The sequence below is a fragment of the Eubalaena glacialis genome, chromosome 7 (assembly GCF_028564815.1).
Source record: "Eubalaena glacialis isolate mEubGla1 chromosome 7, mEubGla1.1.hap2.+ XY, whole genome shotgun sequence".
Classification (NCBI taxonomy): domain Eukaryota; kingdom Metazoa; phylum Chordata; class Mammalia; order Artiodactyla; family Balaenidae; genus Eubalaena; species Eubalaena glacialis.
The window spans coordinates 91,760,712-91,776,421 of record NC_083722.1 but is presented as its reverse complement, the minus strand read 5'-3'; the positions used below and the strand labels follow the sequence as shown (position 1 = coordinate 91,776,421).

General features: G+C 38.8%; 1 protein-coding gene across 4 annotated transcripts in view; it reads left to right on the top strand.

Moving 5' to 3' along the window:
- Window positions 1–15,710, top strand: part of FRMD4B (FERM domain containing 4B) — a 330,390-nt gene that overhangs the window by 275,031 nt on the left and 39,649 nt on the right. For all 4 annotated transcript variants that reach the window (XM_061197131.1, XM_061197132.1, XM_061197134.1 and 1 more), the window contains 4 exons: window positions 9,542–9,625; window positions 11,148–11,213; window positions 13,593–13,650; window positions 15,109–15,195. In XM_061197131.1, the coding sequence (XP_061053114.1) occupies window positions 9,542–9,625; window positions 11,148–11,213; window positions 13,593–13,650; window positions 15,109–15,195 (295 nt within the window). The remainder of the gene's footprint in view (window positions 1–9,541; window positions 9,626–11,147; window positions 11,214–13,592; window positions 13,651–15,108; window positions 15,196–15,710) is intronic.

Below are 15,710 nucleotides of genomic sequence, written 5' to 3'. Positions count from 1 at the left end.
AGAGAAATTTACTGTTAGAACTCCCTAGTTATTAAGTCAAGGAGATAATAAACTAGATTCATCACTGAAGGCCAAGTTCCCAGATAACTGAAAGAAACATGATTTTATTTTAAATTAAAAAAAGGTGATGTGAAGGCAGTCTGGCCAGTGAACAAATGCTCTAAGTAAACTGAGAACATACCTTAAACTGCTAACTACCAAGGTGTTGATCAACGCTGGTAGATTAGTCGAAGAAATTAGTGTTTATATTCAGTATCCAAGATCCTTCTAATAATGGCATGTTTAAGCAAGCTGTCCTCCTTAAACACTGGATCCAGCTGGAATGCTTTAGTAATTGAGTTGACACCTGTTACACCATTTAACAGACATTAAATACAGTTTTTCTGGCTGTTATGATCATTGCCATGGCCCATTCCTTCAGTATAGTGCAAAACTTTGACGGCCACCCCAGCTCTCTAGCAAGCATAGATAAGGAAGTGGCTTATCACCAGCCTCTGTACAGGCAACTCCAGAAGACTGGCAAACGTTTCTAATTTACACCAGTTCCTAAAGACAGTAAATCTTTAGCTTGCACATAGCACAGTATTAAATAGAGCTCCCAGCTGTGACAACTTGCTTGAGATCTTGGAGGCCCCTTAGGCTACATGGTAGACTTTATCTTGGGTGTTCAACAGGCGTTAACTATAGCTTTTTTACATTTGCATATGCATGAGTTATACTCATGCAAGACTCCAGTCCCAAGTTACTTTTTAAAGAGCTTAATTTATGTCTTGGTGATGTTTCTACGCTCATTTCCATTGGGTCATTATACTTAACGTGCTTTTTAGGCACCTTTGCTTGGAATTTCAGATAAGGAAGAGCGTTAGCATCAAAAAGAAAAGGGAAGTTTGGGGCTTGGGCTTTTTTTTTTTTTTTTTTTTTTAAACTGTCCTAGAAACCTAAGGATGCTTCCACACCAAGCATTGACAGCTACCATCTTTGAGGGATCTCATTCAGTGATCGTTTGCTCCAGAAGTGCCAGCACCACAGTTTGCTAATTGCCCGCACTCCCTCATCCTCCAGCCTGAGAATGGCAGGTGGCTGATTGTCACTGTGGGCAAGTTCCCAATTAGGCACAAACAGGTGCACACATCTGCTGGGGGTGGCTGTTTCCACACAACTGCTCCAGTGCACACAAAGGGTGGCCTCAGCTTTGCCAGCCATGTGGCTCTCTCAAAAATGAGTGAGGTTGGCACATTCCTACAGGGCTTTTGCGGTCAGTAAAGAAAAACAAGAGCCCGTGAAAGGGGGCTTGGGAATGCCAAAAGGAATCATCACGGAAAAAAGAGCTGCGGTGGCTAAATGGTGGGTCATGGGCCGCTTCCTTCTAGAAAGCTGTCAGAATAGGAACTTGGAATACCTAAAGGAGGTATTATCAGGTATTTTATTTAATTATCAGCCTAGATAATTAGATAAAACGCAGTGTTCTTCATTGTGGCATCTGAATTCCTGCTGAAAGGATGAAGAATAGCAATTTCTGGTTTGTTACTGAGAAGGAGCAAGTCTTGTAGATTTACGGGCATTGTCTTTGGCTAGGACCTGGAGAAAGCAGTCCTTCTTGGCAGTTCTGGTCAAGTTCGTCTTTAAAATAACACTTCCATTGCATTCGGGTCAAGAACGTCCAGACAGGACTTCCCTGGTGGCGCAGTGATTAAGAATCCGCCTGCCAATGCAGGGGACACGGGTTTGAGCCCTGGTCCGGGAAGATCCCACATGCCGTGGAGCAACTAAGCCCGTGCGCCACAACTACTGAGCCTGCGCTCTAGAGCCCACGAGCCACAACTAGAGAAAGCCCATCTGCAGCAAGGAAGACCCAACGCAGCCAAAAATAAATAAATTAAAAAAAAAAAAAAAAAAAAAGAACGTCCAGACAGGGTGAGTGCGTTTCCTGCTGGGACAAGGCAGAGACATCTCCGTCCAGGCTTGGCTTGCTCACCTCCCGGCTATTTAGAGGCCCTCCCTTGGGATTCTGAGGTTGATCCTCATTCATATAAACCCAGCCTCCCACCCTGCCTGCCTGTCAGCCCCAGGAGGGGCCTTCTCTGCCCAAGCCAGACCTGGCTGCCCCGGCCAGCTCAGTGGATCCACGTGGCCTTGGCTCCCAGGCAAATTCCCCCGCAGGGGTTCTTCGGAGGGTGAACAAATAAGCACTCAGCTACTGTCAGTCCACTCAAACGTGAAATCCTTCAGGTTCTAAACTCTGAAAATGATCAGGATTAACTGAAGAATAATGCACCAGTGTTTCGAACGCTTGCCCTCTAAATGGCAATGGGCTTCCTCATCAGTACCCTCCCTTTCACCCACTAACCATATTTGACTTAGTTTTTGATGTGAATTATATCACCCGGAAGGATGTGTAAAACATGTATGAATGGTTTAAAGAACAAATTAGAAATTACACAGCCACATAACCACACCCCATGAGGAATGTTGCCAGGATCCCACCCTACCCCCAATGTGTAGTGGACCCCCCCTTTCCCAATAAAAATCCTCTCTTTTCCCCAGAGGTACTTGGGCTGTATGGAACATATTTTCTTGTTTTGCTTTATACTGTATCACCTATGTATGATTCTCTCTAGTTTCATTTTGCTTGCTTTCGAACTTATATACATGGGGTGGTGATGTATATATTACTTTGGGTCTTGCTTCTTTGCTAAATATTGTGAGATTCATCATGTTGTGTGAAGCTAGTCTGTATTTTGTTTGCTGTATGATATTGCATTGTATGAATACTGTAATTTTATCATTTCTACTGTTATGGGCTATTTGGGCTGTTTTCTTTATTTGTCTTACTGTGAACAATGCTGCTATAAACCCTATTCTTTTGCATAAGTTTCTCTAGAGGTCTACCTAGGAAAGGATCTCTGGGTCATGGGGTATGCAAATTTCCAAAATGATCATGTCAGTTGGCATTCCACAGCAATGGATGGGAGTTCCTATCGCCCTTCATCTTCATGTAACCTCAGTGCAGTCGGGTGCAAAGTGGTAATTCATTGAAGGTTTAATTTGCATTTCCCTGAGTACTTGTAAAGCTGAACACTTGCTTCTGCCTGTTGGCCATTTGGGTTTCTACTTGTGCACTGCTTGTTGAACGATTTAACCCATTTTGCTGCCAGGTCGTCTGTCTCAGCCATCTTTTTGGTCCTCTTTTAGTGTCATAGACAGGTCCCCAGCTCAATCACCTCCTTATTGGTGGTGGCTTGTTAGAAGTTTCCTGTGTTAATAGGTCCTTATAGAAAGTGATGTTGTGTATTCACAAGAAAGGATATTTTGCAGTAGCACAGATGAACAGATTTGGAGGATTAATAGGAACCTTTTCTAACACAAAGAAATTAAGGCTGTGTTTTTTCCTGAGAAAGTAATCTTTTGGGATGGTCCGGATTCCACATTTGTCAAAATTATTTATGTGTCTCATTTACTCATGCCCTACTGGTGTTTTGCACTGTAAGTAAATTATCTGAAACTAGAAACCAAGCTGAACTGAGAAGGGCCTCCCTATACATTCTTTATTAATAGTTTGTCAGAAGTTGCAAAGCGATAGTGATGGTCCGCAGGTATGTTTTATATAGCCTGCACAATGCTTTACTTTTTATTTTTGGCTTTACTTTTTTGTTTTTTGGTTGAGGCAATATTTTAAAATTCAAACATTCTAGGTAAAACTCTGAGATTTTGCCTTATTTTTGAAGAAAGTGCAATCATTAGGCAATAGTGGATCCACATTCCCACGTGGCAGAAATTACATTGATCTGAGTGGTGGTTCCCCATCAGCAGTGGCATCTGATTGTTTCCTCAGTATCCAATCTCCCCTTTCTCCATATTAGTAGAATTTTTAGCGAGACATGTGGCTGCCCAAAATAAAAACTACATATCTCAGTGTCCCTTGCAATTATCAAGAGCCTTGTGATTTTTCTGGCCAGTGGGATTAGGGGAAGTGGGCAGCTTTCAGGTTTTGCCCCTAAAGGAGTGGGTATGTCCTCCTTTACTCTTTTTCCACTACGTGATGGCTAAAAGGTGGACGTGGTGGTGGGCTATCTGGGACCATGTGAAGGACAGCAGAACCCCACGAATGGTGAAGCAACAAGAGTTTCGGTCCCTGAACACTTCATGCTATTCTAGCTCTAACTTGTATGTAAAGAGAAATTAAAGTGTTGATCTCTGTCACACACAGTCAAATCTGTATCCTAAGTGACTTCAAGTGGGTAATGTTCTCTTTTCTTCCTCATGGTCCCCACCAAGTCCCCATTGTGTCCCTGTGTCTGCTGCTGAGCTTGACTTGCATTTTTAGACAGTTGGATTTCTAATGCTTCTCTCACTTGGCTCCTATTAGAGAGTTGCATCTAAGATATATTTATATTCTAATATTTAATAGTCTAAGAGTGACACAAAAGAAAAATTCTTAAGTCTGAAAGATACAATACAATTAGAAGTTTTAGGGTTGAATTATCAGGCGTTTTATAATCATCCAAATCAGGGTTTCTCAGCCCTCAACACTATTAACATTTGGGGCAAGATAATTCTTTGTTGCTGGGGGCCCATCTTGTGTATTGTAGGATGTATAGTAGCATCCTGGCCTCAGCTCAGTAGATGCCAGTAACACCTCCTTCCCCAATTGTGACTGTCAAAAAATGTCTTAAGACATTGCTAAATATCCCCCAAGGGGCAAAATTGCCCCAGTTAAGAACCACTAATTTAAAGTATATTTCTTTAATTTTTTTACCTTTTTAAAAAAAAATTAATAGACTTCAGTTTTTAGAGCAGTTTTAGGTTTACACAAAAATTGAGCAGAAAGTATGGAGAGTTCTCATATATCCTCTCTCCTTCCCCCTCCCCCTCTCTTCACAGTTTCCCCTATCAGTAACATCTTGCATTAGTGTGGTACATTTGTTACAAGTGATGAATCAATACTGACAGATTTTTTTAAAAATTTATTTATATTTATTTATTTTTGGCTGTGTTGGGTCTTCGTTTCTGTGCAAAGGTTTTCTCTAGTTGCGGCAAGCGGGGGCCACTCTTCATCGCGGTGCGCGGGCCTCTCACTATTGCGGCCTCTCTAGTTGCGGAGCACAGGCTCCAGACGCGCAGGCTCAGTAATTGTGGCTCACGGGCCTAATTGCTCCGCGGCATGTGGGATCTTCGCAGACCAGGGCTCGAACCCATGTCCCCTGCATTGGCAGGCAGATTCTCAACCACTGTGCCACCAGGGAAGCCCCCCCTGACAGATTATTATTAACTAAAGTCCATAGTCAAATCATGGTTCACTCTGTGTTCTACAGCTTTTGACAAATGCATCCATGATTACAGTATTATTCAGAATAGTTTCACGCCCCCCCAAATCCCTTGTGCTCCACCTATTCAATTATATTCTTTTTAAAGTAGTCTAAACTCTCCTTAAAATGATCCCTAAGCCACTTGCCTATTAATGCACATTTTAGTTGCTTCCCAGTGATTGATTAGTATCCCAAAAAAGTCTTAGTGAGTAAATATTCATTGTTATTTAGGATGCTGCCTTGTGATTAACGTTTGGTAATTTATTGATTTATTTAGTCACCATTTCCAGATGTATAATGTCTTATCGCATCTTAGGACTAGGGTAGGTTCTAATGGTGCATAGTTAAAATTAAAAACTCCTTGGGAAGGTGACATGTCGAAGGCCAAAGTTCATCTTTCAATATATCCAACACAGGTAGTATTTTTCTCCAGTTGTAACATGTAGCTATTTCTTAAGTTAGTCACTAGATAACACAAGTTGTGTGTTTAGCGGACATGTGTTAAATGCTTAAATACTAGAAAAATCTCAGTATATTGAGAGACTGGTGCTTTAAGGACACAGGAACTAAAATCATCTTAAAGGACAGCAACTTCAAGTCTCCCGTTTCACACTTATTCTCAACCATGAGCTTGCTGAATAAAATGACGGATAAAATTTCCCTCTTATTTCATTCCCCTCTCTCCTCTCTCCTTTGGCTGACTGCATTTGTATAAGTTAAAAGCAACTTCGTCATATGACACTTGTTTCTATGTGCTCAGCATGCACTGTACACTTAATACGTATTTGCTAAATGAATAAGTGAATTTATGGTAAATAGCAGCTTCTCTTCTTCTACTCTAGTAGGTCTTGATTGCCACAAAATTAACTGTAATCCAAAGAAATAAGTGAATGTGAGGCTGAGCTCTTGGAACACAGCACACAGTTCACATGAACCTAGAAGATAATACACATGTGGTTGGTGGTGATGATTAATAACAAAAAGTGGGGCTTCCCTGGTGGCACAGTGGTTGAGAATCTGCCTGCCAATGCAGGGGACACGGGTTCGAGCCCTGGTCTGGGAAGATCCCACGTGCCGCGGAGCAGCTGGGCCCGTGAGCCACAATTACTGAGCCTGCGTGTCTAGAGCCTGTGTGTCTAGAGCCTGTGCTCCGCAACAAGAGAGGCCGCGACAGTGAGAGGCCCGCACACCGTGCTGAAGAGTGGCCCCCGCTTGCCACAACTAGAGAAAGCCCTCGCACAGAAACAAAGACCCAACACAGCCAAAAATAAATAAATAAACAAATACTTTAAAAAAAAAACAAAAAACAAAAAAACCCCAAAAAGTGTTATCCTTAGTCTGTCACTTTAGAACATGTACAGGTATTTGCCCTTCACAAAAAATTCATAAGCCAACCTCTTTGAAAAGGAAATGGGATTTGAAGGACAGAGCATAAAAGAAATTATTAAGAGAAATAAATATCATTACTGGGAGTTGACAGGTGACCTTTACTATGATTAAATACGATTGTGGTATATATTTTGGTTTTCAGGAAGCCCAAACCAGTTTCCCGAGATTGTCAATGTGGTTAAGCCATACTGCTCAGATTTCAAATGAATAGAGAGATTTATCCTTATGTAAGAATGGGAGCCAAGTGACTTTTCATTTCCTGGAGTAATTTGTAAAGTTGGATCTCTCACCTTTAGGAAGGGCCCCAAGCCTAGTTTTGCAGTGTAGCATTGACAGGTACAAATCATACCGTCTCTAAGCTAGTTGACACTCAACTCTATCTGTTCTTACTGAAAGTAAGTTTATGTACAGGTTGCTCAGTGGGTTCACCTGATGGCCCTGTGGCCTGGTGGGGAAACTTGGTGATAGAACCAGTAAACAAACCTTCTGTAGACATTGAAGGAGAACCAGTTACACCAAGCCTGATCAAGTGACAGGAGAGAGCAATTTCTAATCCAGCACAGTGCAACATGGACCAAACAAAGCCTGTCTGCAGGCCATACTTGGTTCCCTAGTTTGACGTATAACATTTGATCTAGGTAATTGAATAAATGCTTTGGGAGGAGATTGACCTTGAGTTCAGTGTTTGGTCCTACAGTTGGGGGTTCATCTCTTTCAGTATCACGATTCACATTGGGGCAAACCCTGGGGAAGCTAATGTAAAAATGCTTGAGTGATGGATTTTGCAACTCATCAGTTCAGAGTTTTCATTTATAAGTAGTGGTGAGGGTGAAGGGGAGTTCTGCCTTGCCAGAGATGAGAATGTCCCAGGACGCTGCTCTGGGAGTCTTTCAGGGAATCAGGTAATAGAATACAGTGTTTATGGTCTTGGCCTTTGAAGCCTCTGGCTCCTCCACATAGTAGCTGAGAGATGTTGACCAAGAGGCTTAGCCTCTCTAAACCTCAAACTCTTACCTGTGAAGTAGTCTGGGTAATAATAGTACCTACCACATGGGAAGAGTTGTGATGGGACTTCCATGAGGTGAACAGTGCCCTAGAAGTGCATTTCATGGTGCTCTTGGTAACCTCAACAAAGAGTTGCTAGTGGCAAAGATATGAAGAGGTGGCAAGTAAGTGGAAAAAAGTTACCAGTATGCTGTTTGATGAACACCAGGATAATCATGATTTTGAGTAACTCTTTAATGCGCTTATCCTAGGCTCTAATGAACCCCAGAGAGTCATGTCTGTTTCATCAGAGACTGCCTTCTTAAATACTTGGGACTATTCTCACACTGTGCAGGACAAACCTGACTGGGTCATATTACCTGTTCTCCCTTCTGTTAAGTTCCTTAAAGACCACACCCTTCTCTTTTTTTTTAACATCTTTTTTGGAGTATAATTTCTTTACAGTGGTGTGTTAGTTTCTGCTGTATAACAAAGTGAATCAGCTATACACATACATATATCCCCATACCCCCTCCCTCTTGCGTCTCCCTCCCACCGTCCCTATCCCACCCACATCCTTCTCTTTTCACAACCAGAATTTTGCCCTTTTTTTTGGTTTTGTTTTGTTTTCATTGTATTATTGTTTTTAACTGAGATATAGTTGATTTACAATATATGTTTCAAGTGTATGACATAGAGATTCACAGGTTTTAAAGATTGTACTCCATTTATAGTTATTATAAAATATTGCCTGTATTTCCAGAATTTTGCCATTTTAAAATTAGCTGCTGTTTCATGAGGTACATTTTAGTTCACTTGTTGCAGTTTGAGGGATAACTTCCTTGGATTTCATTAGAAACACATTTTCAAGTCATCTTTTTTTTTTAGTTTTTATTTTAATTTTATTTTTATTTATTTATTTATTTTTGGCTGCGTTGGGTCTTTGTTGCTGCATGCAGGCTTTCTCTAGTTGCAGCGAGCGGGGGCTACTCTTTGTTGCGGTGCGTGGGCTTCTCATTGCGGTGGCTTCTCTTGTTGTGGAGCACGGGCTCTAGGCGCATGGGGTCAGTAGTTGTGGCTCGCGGGCTCTAGAGCGTAGGCTCAGTAGTTGTGGCGCACAGGCTTAGTTGCTCCGCAGCATGTGGGATCTTCCTGGACCAGGGATCAAACCCGTGTCCCCTGCATTGGCAGGCAGATTCTTAACCGCTGCGCCACCAGGGAAGTCCCTCAAGTCATCTTCTATCCAAGTGATTTCCTCAGATGGCCGACTTGGTCCATTTTATTTCAGAGAGTGGTGAGGAAGTAACAGACAAGTAATAGAAAGGTCTACACTCAAACCTTTTTATTGCAATGATAGCTATTATGAAAAATGGTGATTCTATGTGAATGGTTTTAGGATAACCAGTGTTCCAACACTGTGAATATTATATAACCACTAAAAATAATTATGAGGGTACTACAGGAGTGTGGAGAAAGTGTATAATGAAATTTGAAGAATGCTGCATAAAAATAGAATATAAAGTGTGCACAATTATAGTAATAATTATGTATCAATAATAAAATAGATACATATAGGAAATATACAATGAAAATGGAGTTTATAAGTAAGCAAAATGGGATTATGGCAATTTAATAGTATTTAAAATTGTTTTTTTTTGTCTTTTAAAAACTTCAAAATCTCATCAGGTTGGTTGTCCATTTGGGGGCTGTCTTTAGTTAAAGTCTATAGCCTTATGTATGCGGACAATAACATTTGACAGAGCCCAACATGCTATTGTTACTTTTCAGATTTCATGTGGTGACCAGCTTGGGTAATCTTTTAAGTAACAACGACTGACATACTGTCTTACTTTTCTTTTTAGTGATGAAAATGCCAGGAAAGATTTAAAGACATTACCAGCCTTTCCAACCAAAACTCTGCAGGAGCACCCCTCTCTTGCCTACTGGTAAGCCATGCCAAGATTGCCGGCGACCCGGTTACGGTAACCTCCACTGAGAACGGCATGCTCTTCAGGGAACTAAAAGAAATATAAGTGAGGAAAATATCAAACTGCCCATCATACGTGTCAGTCTAATCATTAGTAGACCCTGATCCTTCCAGTGAAAAGGTCTTATCAAATCTCTCTGGAGATCATTGCCCCAAGACTGTAGTCATGTGTGAAGAGTGGCCATGTGCCTTCTCATTCAAGTGCATAATACATTTGTAGAGTGTGCTTTTAAGTGAACCATGCTCAGTATATGTGCAGTCACTGTATAATGCAGGCTTAATCTGGCAGAGTGCAATACAAGTGGTATAAAATACAGATTTCCTTGAACAGAGGCGTTCATAATAAACAGAAACAACCTGAATGATCAGAGGTTTCCTCTACAGCCAGAAGTCATTTTCTATTTTGAGTTGTTTTATTTGTCTGTATTTTAATGAATCCATAGTACCCATTTCCCATGCAACATTTTTCCTAGAAAAGTACGTTTTGTCCCCTTGAATTACTTACATTCCCTTTAAATATATTTTCCTCGATTTAAGGCTGTAAATCCTGAAGATGGTTTTCCTTTCCACTAAAAAACTAGTTACAAAATAAATATTCAACATGAATAGCTGTAATATGAAAGCTGGAATATTTCCCAAGTTAATAGTGAGAGTGGGTACTGAGGCTACATTGCATCCTGAGTCTGGAACCTTCTAAATGAATCATTGTTAAGTGATAGTTTCTTAAGGATAAAAAGCAAAGACCAATTACTGTTGCTTATTGGTTGTATAGAGATAAAAACGTTTATTCTTCTCAGTTATACTTGAGATATGACTAACGAGCTACCAGTCTGAAAGGTGGGTAAATAACTGAATGATGTCAAAGGTGACCAGACTTCAGCCTGTTTCTCCTTTCTAGTCAAAAAGTTTTATTCTAAGACGATAATGAAGGGTTTTCTTCTACAGTATTATGTCCACAAGTAGTGACAGTAGAATATTTTAGATTGAACACTCACTCAGAAGCATTTTTAATTCTTTCTAAATCTTTCTGAACAATTTAAGGAAAATGTCTGTAATACTTTACACTTGCTGATCTCTCTAAAAAACCCTTTTAATTTCCCCAGCAAGGCTCTCTAACTAGCGTTTAATAACATTATTTTGTATTTGTTATATTCCATTCAGTTATGGGAGAGAATATTAGTTTTTTATTTGATGAATTGATATTATGTTTCCTTTTCTAATAACTTAAGTTTTAAAAAATTTACATATTATATATTATATAAAATTGTATAAAATCGAGACAAGGTCAAATGGCTGAGCCTCAGGAGTCCATATAGTCCATATCCTACAAAAACAAAAGTCAACCAGCTTCTGTCTCCCAAACAAGTTGGTCTAGGCCTTCTTTCTCAAGTGTTTCAAGTAGGCCACCTGAGAATCTTGAAATTGGATCTGTACCTCATACAGTCATGCATTGCTCTACTTTTCATTTCCTTGTTTTACAGTGAGGACAGGGTAATTGAGCATTATTTGAAAATCAAAGGTCTGACTCGGGGTCAAGCTGTGGTTCAGTAAGTATCTTTCTTTTTGCTTAGATATGGTTGTAATGTCTTCCGTTTGAGAAAGTCATCTGAAATGATTTCTCTTGTGTAGTCTGTGTGCATATAGTACTCACCTGGTTAGAAGTATCTTACCATGAATTATAAAGTGTCTTGGGTCATTCCATACTTTGGTGTCATCAATTCAGATGCCTACCAGTGTCAGACAGGTGACAAAAATGAGAAATCATAGGCCAAGTGTAGGCAATAGGGAGTGGTGGGGACTGTGGTGAACTAGAGAGCTTTTGCCCTGGCTAGAGACAAGACTTCTGAGCTTCAGCATTCAGGCATAATGTTGCCAGATCATCTGATGTTTTTCAAGAAAAGCTGGAAATTACAATTTTTAAACCCTAATTTTAAACATTACAAAGTAATTTAAAGAAAATTTTAGTACAACATGAGCCAAACAACATCTATCTGGAGGTCGTGTTTTGTCACCTGGTTTGTGACTCTATTTTGGGTGGAGCACGCAGTGTCGGTGTTGGATAATGGTTCTTTATGGTACCAACAGCAGACCATAATGATAGATTTCTGCATTTTAGACCTATAGAGTTACCGTCATTTATTAAGAACAGTTCACAGGCTACATTGAAGTTTTTAAATTGTAAAAAGTAAATTTATAATTTTAAAATTTTTGAATTGTGAAAACTGATGTAGCATTATTGCTATAGTAATTGTACAATAGAATAACTTTTATGGCCATAGAAGTTTTTAAAAAAAAATCTGCTGATTATAGCTCAGAGCATGTGAGAAGTGAAATAAGGACTTGGCGATCACTATTCCCCTGGTCAGTGTTTAGATTTCCCCCACATCCCTGCTCTTGCATTCATCTCCTTTTTATCATAGTGCACCTGCTGTGATCTTCAAGGCAGAAATGAGAAGTTAACAGCCTGAAGTTGAATCCCTGACTTGTGCCCGTTTTCTGAACTGGAAAACAAAAAGGAATAAGAATTTCCATGAAGGATTTTAGGTTAGGTTAATGTGTATTATGAACTGTCCTTGTTGAAATGCAGCACCCTCTTACTTCCTTTGATCATTATCATTGTGGCTGCAAATGAGAGACTGTCTAACTTGGTAGTTAAGGCTCTAGACTGTGGAATCCGACTCACTTTGCTGGAATCCTGGCTGTGCAGTGTAATTGCTGCCTGGCCTTGGCACATCTACCTTTTTTTAAAAAAAATAAATTTATTTATTTTATTTATTTACTTTTAGCAGCGTTGGGTCTTCATTGCTGCACGCGGGCTTTCTCTAGTTGTGGCGAGCGGGGGCTACTCTTCGTCGCGGTGTGCGGGCTTCTCATTGCGGTGGCTTCTCTTGTTGCGGAGCACGGGCTCTAGGCGCACGGGCTTCAGTAGTTGTGGCACGCGGGCTTAGTAGTTGTGACTCACGGGCTCTAGAGCACAGGCTCAGTAGTTGTAGCAACGGGCTTAGTTGCTCCGTGGCATGTGGGATCTTCCCGGACCAGGGCTCGAACCCTTGTCCCCTGCATTGGCAGACGGATTCTTAACCACTGCGCCACCAGGGAAGTCCCCCTAACTTTTTATATTCACTAACATGTAGACCTTTTACTTTAAAAAGTTATCACATTATTGATTACAAGGTCCAGAGCCATTGATCTCCAAAATGTTATTAAAGAGTCCACTTGTATCATACAGGAACCTCAATTTTTTGTGGGCAGAGAGGAAATCTTACACAATTTAGTCTACTCCATAAAGTCTTAAAGGTATACAGTAAATACTTGTTGAATTGAAAATAACAAGAGGTACATCATCACTTTAATTGTTTTGAGGGGGGTGCATATTTTTAAAAATCAGGTTTGCATATAATAAAATTCACTGTTTTAAAGCATATATTTCTAAGAGGTTTGACTTAAAAGTTAAGTATAAATTTCTGAAAGTGTACCACCATCAGTAATAAAAACCACCATGTTTTTATTATAGCATGTTTGCTTAATTTACAGCAAGCAGAAAATAAGCTTTATTTTTTATTTATTATGAGCATGACCCAAAAGTTGATTCTCATGACTTGCATCATTAGGTGCTAGTTTAAAAATACTTGCAGTTTGGGTTTATAATAAAGTACAATATGTTTCTAAGCCATAGAATTTTTAATACGCAGAAAATAACATTTCCTGTAGCTTTTTGAAATTGAATTTTTGTTAACAACCTCCCAACATTTGGATAAAGTAAAATATATTACTCCCTGGAGTGGTTTATTCTATTTCTACTTTAGTCAAAGACAAGGTTATAATGAGGAAAGTAGATACAAATTGTGTTTCTTTAGATCACTTTTCCCAAAAGGGCCCACCAACTAATTTAATAAGAGGTTATAATATATATTCATTTTCCATAGGTATATGAAAATAGTAGAAGCTCTACCGACCTATGGAGTCCATTATTATGCAGTAAAGGTAAATACTTTTATATGACAAAGTTTTCATCATGCCTGTGTTATTTTATGAGAGTTAGTGAACAACACCAACTTTCTAAAATCACATAAATCAATATGTGCATATATGTAAATTATCTCTAGAAATTTCAGCATTTAGAATGGATTGATTTTCTTAAAAAAAAAAAGCCTGATTATATCTTTTCATTTTTAGCAAATCATAAAATACCTTATTTTTGCAAAATACTATCTGTGTTCAAATGTGTTCCCGAAGCCTCTATTAGCCCTAAAATATTCAGATCATTCTCTTTTGGCACACCTAACCTTTTAGCTACTTTTGCTGATTTTTCTCTTTTCCAATTGTGCACCTTTCTAATGCTACTAGATGTTCATTTGATAGTACCTTTGTATGAGAATCATTGAAGAATCATCCAGTATCATTTCAGCAGCTTCATAAAATCCTCAAGTTTTTATAGGATTTGCAGTACCCATTTTCAATTGGTATGTTTTATATTTGTGTAGTACTCTTTCAGTTGTTTATACACAGGGAGAGATTGACTAAGAAATATTTTGAGATGATAGAGGATAAAGCATATTGTTAAGAAGAGAGTCTTGTTTGAAAGAGGAATAATTTTATACTTGATCAATCTTGAGTGACTTTTCGAGTTCTGACAGTGTTTGCAGTTCAAAATGGTGGGGAATTGGATAATACCTGTATAATGAGGACACCGTGTACTAAAAATATGTACCAATTCCACTTTAATTTCTACTGATTCTTAATTTGTTTGCATATGGGTATATGTTTAAGCCCACGTTTTTCTTTCCCTATGTCAGTATATATCCCTTTCTTTGGCAAGACCTAAAAGATAAATTTATGAAAAAAAAATGTATTCCTCCCCTCCCCATATGTACCTCAAAGTCATTATTCAAGCATCTTGTCTTTGAATCATATAATTCACCCAAAGAATTTTTTAGTATTCCCACGTTCATTTGTTAAGTATGTTATAAACATTAGGATTTCGAACCACTTTTCTCATCATTGTAATTCTTTGGAAACGTCTCTGACCTTTATAGCTGGTTACTAATCAATAGAACAAAGAGCTTTTTTTCTTTTTCTTTCTCTTCTTCTTCTTTTTTTTTTTTTTTTCCAGTGGTTAACTGGCTTTGTACTCTGGATTAATTTCTGGTTGAATTACTTACATTTTATTTCTTCTCTCCAACTGTTAAATCCTAACAATAATGCTACTTTCTTTTTGATGGTGTTAATAGTGTTGATGTGTTTTGACTTATAGATCTTATTTGAAGAAACTCTAAGAAAGCATTTTAATAACAAGTTAGGATTTTAAATAGTGTTTTGTTTACCAAGACAAAATTATTTTGACTTGTTGTTACTTGTTAAAGGATGAAATTGGTAGATATTACTTCATCTCTAGAAGACTTAACAATTAGGTCTTGGTTCTCATGGTTTTCCATCTTCTAGGATAAACAAGGACTTCCTTGGTGGCTTGGAATCAGCTATAAAGGAATTGGCCAGTATGATTTGCAAGATAAGGTGAAACCTCGGAAAGTAAGTGTGAATCATTTCAGACACTTATGAGAACATTGAGCTGTTCTAGAGCTAGAAACATCACTTTAAGGGGCAACAAGCAATCTTGGGTAAAGAATTTTTGATTAGTGAAGTCCTAGGTTTAGAGAAGACTCAAGTTAAATGTAGAATACTTTTTATAATTCATTCATGCACCATTTATACAGCAATTCCACGTCTGATCATTTATTCTAAGGAAGTAAAATTACACACAAAGATTTAACTACAAGGATGTTGATCACAACGTAGTTTACAGGTGCATACAATTAGGTTTCTATTTTAAGTTAGTATGAACATGATGATGTCATTTGTTTAATGAATTTTACATATATAAAAATATATACATGCATCCACACACATATGCATACATATACATATGTACATTGGATGGATAAACAAATGGGTGAATTGTAAAGACATAAGTCAAAATTTTTGGTGCTAGTTACCTCTCAGTGATAGTTATAAGTAACCTTCTTTCTACTACTGCTGCTAGTTTT